The sequence below is a fragment of the Heterocephalus glaber genome, unplaced genomic scaffold (assembly GCF_053883595.1).
Source record: "Heterocephalus glaber isolate CG9 unplaced genomic scaffold, H.glaber_assembly_v1.0 deba00001509, whole genome shotgun sequence".
Taxonomy (NCBI): domain Eukaryota; kingdom Metazoa; phylum Chordata; class Mammalia; order Rodentia; family Bathyergidae; genus Heterocephalus; species Heterocephalus glaber.
Genome location: NW_028258325.1, coordinates 51,857,610 through 51,864,198, shown reverse-complemented (window position 1 = coordinate 51,864,198; position 6,589 = coordinate 51,857,610). Strand labels below are relative to the sequence as shown.

Here is a 6,589-nt window from a genome sequence, read left to right as displayed (position 1 = left end):
ATTTTCTATGTTAGAAGATTTTCTATCACAGATTTAATCTCCTTATTTGCTATAGTCAATTCAGACTTTCAGTTTCTTTTTTATTTAGTCATGATAAGTTGTATGTTACTATAAATTTATTCATTTAAGCTAGGTTCTCCAATTTGTTGATGTGTAATTGTTCATAGTGATTTCTTATAATCATTTTTATTTATGTGGCATCATTTGTTATGTTCCTTCTTTCATTTATGTTTTTTTAATCTCTCCTTTTTCTTAGTCTAGCAAAGATTTTGTCAATTTTCTTTATCTTTTAAAAATCAACACTTAGTTTATTTTTTTCTATTATGTATCTCTATTTCATTTATCACTGCTTTATTACTTCTTTTTTCTTCTAGGTTTATGCTTAGTACGTTCTTTTTCAAATTCCTTGAAGTATATTGTTAATCTATTGTTCATTTTATATTTTTCTTCATTTCTTTTTTAATATAGATATTTATTACTACACAATTCCTCTAAGGTATTTATCTTGCTACATAAAATAAATTTCAGTATGTTGTGTCTTTAGACTTCACTTGTCTTCAGATAATTTCTTACATTTTGAAATCTCTTACCCAATGGTTGTTCAAGATTCTGTCTTCTAATATCCATATATTTGTTACTGTTTCCATTTACATTTTATTATCAGTATCTAGTTTTGCTATACTGTGGCCAGAAATGATACTTGGAGTGATTTCACTCATCTTAAATTTGTCAAGATTTGTTTTATGAATTAGCTCCTGATCTCCTAGAGAATGAGTTCTGTGTGCATTTGAGAAGAGTGAGCATTCTGTTGCTTTTAGTTAGACTATTCTGTATATCATTCAGAATTATTTGGTCTATTGTGTTGTTCAAGTCTGTAGTTTACTTATTGATTTTCTGTCTGGTGACTGTCCATTATTGAAAGTGAAGTACTAAAGTTTCCTGATGCTATTGAATTACTGTCTCCTTTTTTCCCCTTCAGATCTCTCAAAGATTGTTCATGTATTTAAGTACTCTGTTGCTGAGTGCATACATATATACTATTGTCATGTCTTTGTGGTGAACTAGCCATGTTATTGTTATGAGATGACCTTGTCTTCTGTAACAGTATTTTACTTAAACTAAAACTCTATGTTGTCTATTATAATCTTTACATCTCTACTCTCTCTTTTAAAATGAATATGTACAGAATAAATTTTTCTATGGAACCATTTTGTAATGTTAAATCTAATGTGAATGTTTTGTATGTAGTTGAAACTTTTTGTTAATCTAGATAGTCCCTCTACTTTGATTAGTCAGCTTAATCATATCGATTTAGAGTAATTATTTCATTTTTTTTTTTTTTTTTGGTACCAGGGATTGAATTGAGCTCTGGTCCTTGTGCTTGTGCAGCCGGCAGTGAAACCACTGAGCTAAATCCCCGGCCCTAGAGTAATTAAGTAATTAAGTAATTGCTTTTTGTTAAGTATTGCTTTTTGTTAATTGTTTTATCCCTATTTTGTTTCTTCCCATTTTTGCTATGTGTGTTGATTTTTTAAATTAAGTGTTGGATTTTGATTTTGTTCTCTTTATCTTTTTTTTTTATCTTGAAGTTCTTGTTTTTTCCCCATTCTTTAAGGTTAACATGAAGCTTGGATAAAGTTGCTTATAGTGGCAACAGTCTATTTTAAGCTGGTAACAATTTAAATTACACAAAAAAGACTGCATTTTTTACTCTTTGACACACATCTTTTGTATTGGAGTCAGAATTTACTTTTTTTTCATATCATGAATCCATTAATCGACTTCATTTTTACAGCCAACTATATTTGGGTTTATGTCAGGCCTGCCCAAAACCAACAGGAAAAAGCAAACAGGCTGCTCTCAGCAAACAGCAGCAGCTTCATAGTAAATAGGGCAAATGGACTCAAAATATAGTATATAACCCCCAACTCCCTGGCACCAAGAAGTCCAGTAATTGTGTACACACTGTCCTTGGGTCTGTGTGCAGACCATCCTTGGGCATCGAAGTCATAAATATTTCACCCCAGATCCCTTAGTCCATTCAATGCCTGTATAAGCCTAATTCTTCTCCCAGTTAGTTGCTTATATCTCTCTCTCCTGGTTTTATCCCATCCACTCACTGATGAAATCTCTCCCAGTTAGATGCCACTATCTCCCAATGTCAGCCCATCCACACACAGATGTGATAAACTTGGATTTTCCCAGTCTGCTAAAATCTCATGAATTCTAGACCCTGTTAAATGGATTAAACTTTCCTTTCAAAAGCCTATTTTTTACAAGTGGATTCTTTATGACAGACCACATCTTCTAGTTATAGTTATTCTTCATAGATTATTTTTAGATTGAAGTTAAATGTAATTTATGTGACATCATTATAGCACTCTTTTTTTCTGCATCTGTTTCTATACTTACCTTTATCAATGAGAGGTATACTTCCATATGCATTTATGGTGTTTATTGACATCCTTTCTTTAAAAAAAAACTTGAAATGCTTTATTTAGCACCTCTTTTAGGATAGGCTTAGTGCTGACAAACTTCCTCAATTTTTGTTTATCTCAGTGTCTTTATATCTCCTTGATTTGAAGAGAAAAAATTTGCCATACATAGTACTCTTTATGAGCATATTTATTTATTTCTGCACTACTCTTTTTGCCCCTGAAAAGTATCTGTCAAGAAATCCAATGATAGTCTTAAAGTTTAAACTACAGTTTCTCTACTACTTTTTTTCATGTTGTTTCCAAATTCTCTTTCTCTTTTTCTTTTCTTCTTTTTTTTTTTTTTTTTTTTTTTTTTTTGTACCTGGGATCAAACTCGGGACCTTGCACTTGCAAGGAAGGTGCTAGAATCACTGAGCTAAATCCCCGACATGACTTTTGACAATTTAACTGTCTTGTATCTCAATATAGATTTATTAGCTTCAATATATTTGGGGATTTTTTGGAGAAGGCTTCATATGCCTTGATATCCATTACCTTCTCCAGTTTTAGAAAGTTTTCAACCATTGTTTCTTTGAATAAGGTTTCCATTCCTTTCTATTTCCCACCTCTTTTCCTTCTTTCATATCATTAATGCATATATAGGTTCACTTGATGGTATCTCTTAAGTCCTATAGATTTTCTTTACTCTTTTCCAATCATTTGTTGTTGAAGCTTCTGTTCCTCTAACTAAATAATTTCAAGCGTCTAAATTTTGGGGTTTTTTTTTTTATGTTTGTGTATGTGATCTGGAATTTGCTGTTGTTGTTGTCCTTTACAGTTCACTGATTCTTGATCAGTCTGCTCTTGAAGTTTTCTATTGAATTTTTCAGTTCAGTTATTGTATTCTTCAGCTCCAGAATTGCTGTATGGTTCTTTTTTATAGTTGCTGTCTCCATTGAACTATTACTCATGTTCATGTATTGTACTGATTATATTATTCATTTATCTTGAATCTCTTGTAGGTCACTGAACTTCTTTAAGATGATTTTGTGTTTTTTCTCAGGTAGGTTGTAGATCTTCACCTCTTTAGGGTTGATTACTGGAGGTTTATTTTGCTATTTGGTTGGTATCACATTTCTTAGATTCTACCAAATAGCTTTGTACAGATGTCTGTGCACTTGAAAAGACAATCACCTCTTCTAGTCTTTATAGATCGTCTTAGCAGCAAAGCTCTTTAACAGTCAGCCTGGTCAGAGATTTTGAGTGCTTCTATTCCAATGAGTGCAGTGCTACAATCTGTGCCAATTTCTGGTGCTCATTTTCCTCTCTTTTAGCTCACAGGAGAATGCTAAATGCAAGAAGATTGTTCTTAGTGCTTAACTGTGCAGGTTTTGGAAAGGGGTTAATGTAAGTAATTGAAATTGTTCTTCTTACCATTTAAATGCATCTTTTTTCATTTCTGTGCTCCATTCAGTTTCTGTGATTTTTCCCTGGGTTATTCCACAACTCATGTGACAGTATCTTCATTCTTGAATATTTGTTAATTCAGTGTTTCTTTGAGATAATAAGGGCTGGAGCCTTTTATATGATAATATTGTTTTAAAATTTTTTCATACTCCTTTGCAGTACATATTGATTACATTCCTTGTGGGGGATTGGTACATGTACATAACATTCCTTAATTTTTCATCCCCATCCTATACTTCCATTTTCCCTCCCTCCACTTCTTGATCCCCTTTCCTTTTTGAGAGAGATCTATCTCCCTGCTTCTTATTATCTATATATTTTTTTCTTTTGATTCACATTTTGGGCTTCTCATATAATATAAATCATGCAGTATTTAAGCTTGTATGTCTGATTTATTTCACTTAACATTATGGGCTCAAGTTAAACCATAGGGCCAAACAAATCAGTCAGTCTTGTTTTAATGAAGCCTCGCTAAAAAAAATCTGGGCACTGAAGCTGTGGCGAACTTTTTAGGTTGGTAATATTAGTATATATGTATTGTCATATACCAGTGTCGGGTCCTCATCCTAAACACAACAGAAGATTCATACTTAGAAAGTTTCCAAATATTAGCCCATATCTCTTTTCATAGTAATGCAGAACTATGACTATACTACTTTCAGTGGGTTGTATTAATTCTTCTAGGAAGTAATCAAAATTTAGTTGGTCTGGTAACTACCCAAATTTACATTTGTTTTTGGAATCCTGGAGGGTTATTTTCTAAAACTTTACACATTGTTTAATTCTGGGGAACATCTCATTGTATCCATAAGAATTAATACTTTTAAGTTCAATTGAATTCAAACTAATTAAATTACATTGTCCACATGACCAAGAAATTAATTGACACTTTAATAATATACCTGTTTCTGATTTACAATACTTCTACAAGACAGTAACTAGAAAAGAAAAATAATACTATTTTAGAAAACTTTGGGAATAAAATAGAATATAAAAAATTAAATTAAATTCATCATTAATCAAATCATCCAGATATATTCGTGATGACTGTGAAGTCTACAATGTATTAATTTGAAGATTCTATATTATTTATACTTGGGTTACCTGGAATAAAATTATTAACACATTGTTCTCAAGAAAGTTTGTGGCCTGCCCCTCGCAGGCCACCAAGGGCCACTCGGTGAGTCATCTCCGCCGTGCTGACTCCTCGTGGCGCTTGCCTCTCGGACTCTCACACCCGGCTCGACATGGCAGCGACGGCGGCGGTGGCGGGCGACTCCGACTCCTGGGACGCAGACACATTCTCCGTGGAAGACCCGGTGCGGAAGGTGGAGGGCAGCGGTACCGCCGGCGGGGACCGCTGGGAAGGCGAGGACGAAGACCAGGACGTTAAGGATAACTGGGATGATGATGAAGACGACAAAAAAGTGGAAACAGAAGTAAAACCAGAAATAAAAATTTTAGAAAAGAAAAAAATAGCAGAGAAGATAAAAGAGAAAGAACAGCAACAGAAGAAAAGGCAAGAAGAAATTAAAAAGAGGTTAGAAGAACCTGAAGAACCTAAGGTGCTGACACTGGAAGAACAATTAGCAGATAAACTACAGCTAAAGAAATTACAGGAAGAGTCAGACCCTGAATTAGCAAAAGAAACTTTTGGTGTTAATAATACAGTTTATGGAATTGATGCTATGGATCCATCTTCAAGAGATAATTTCACAGAGTTTGGAAAATTACTAAAAGATAAAATTACACAATATGAAAAGTCACTGTATTATGCCAGTTTTTTGGAAGCCTTAGTTCGAGATGTGTGTATTTCATTGACTGTGCTTTGCAGTGAAAAAAAGAAGCAAGAAAAGCATAGCAAAGCCAAAAAGAAGAAGAAAGATGTGGTTCCTGGAGATGGATTAAAGGCCACCATGAAAGACGATCTGGCAGATTATGGTGGTTATGATGGAGGATATGTACAAGACTATTAAGACTTCATGTGACATTTTATCTTCTGGTGTCTTCTTTCTGTTGCCCACAATCCCTTCAACATGTAGCACAACTTCCTTTCCTTTCAGTTCTGCCAAATGCTACAATCAGAAGTGCAGTATCTTTTGTGCTGGTTACTCAACTCTTTGACACTTAGGTGCTAATGTGCAAATGAGGGAATTTGGATCTTGCTGCCAAGGGGTTAAAATCAGGAATCTCAATTGCTACTAAATCATAGTTTAAAAACAGATCTAATAATGTTGTCATTGTTGCTATATGATTCCATAGCAGCATTCACTAAATTGACAACAAAGGTTGCAAGATGACAAAAAATTATGTAGTATTTACCAGCACCATTCAGGAATACAGCCTTAACCATACCTCCTTGAACTACTTTATAACTTGTCAAAAAAAGCAGTTTGCAGCAAGGGCATGTGGTGTGCACCTAGTATTAAAATTACTTTGTCTTAAAATTGAGCATGAGGATATTAAAAATCCATTGTGAAGAAGACTGCTTATCTCAGAGTGAAGATACTTAAAAATTTAATGACCAAAACCCTCCAACTTTGAAGCTGAAGAGGCTAAACCTCTCCATTATTGCAGTACAATAATTACTGTGGAATCTGCTGAGTGCATAGACCATCTAGTTTTTAATTTATTAGACTATTTCTACTGATGGCGTGCTTCAGGAAGGGGGAGGGAAACTACCTGATTCAAGTGTCTGAGAAACA

At 33.9% G+C, this 6,589-nt stretch overlaps 1 protein-coding gene across 1 annotated transcript; it reads left to right on the top strand.

Annotated features, from left to right (window-relative positions):
• The first annotated feature begins 5,131 nt into the window (after positions 1–5,131).
• LOC101712731 (eukaryotic translation initiation factor 3 subunit J-like) lies at positions 5,132–6,020 on the top strand. Its single transcript, XM_013073940.2, has one exon. The coding sequence runs from the start codon at positions 5,132–5,134 to the stop codon at positions 5,858–5,860; it is 729 nt and encodes a 242-aa protein (XP_012929394.1). The 3' UTR covers positions 5,861–6,020.
• The last annotated feature ends 569 nt before the right edge of the window (positions 6,021–6,589 follow it).

Coding starts and splice junctions, on each gene's coding strand:
- LOC101712731 (XM_013073940.2), top strand. CDS start 5,132: ATGGCAGCGACGGCGGCGGTGGCGGGCGACTCCGACTCCTGGGACGCA.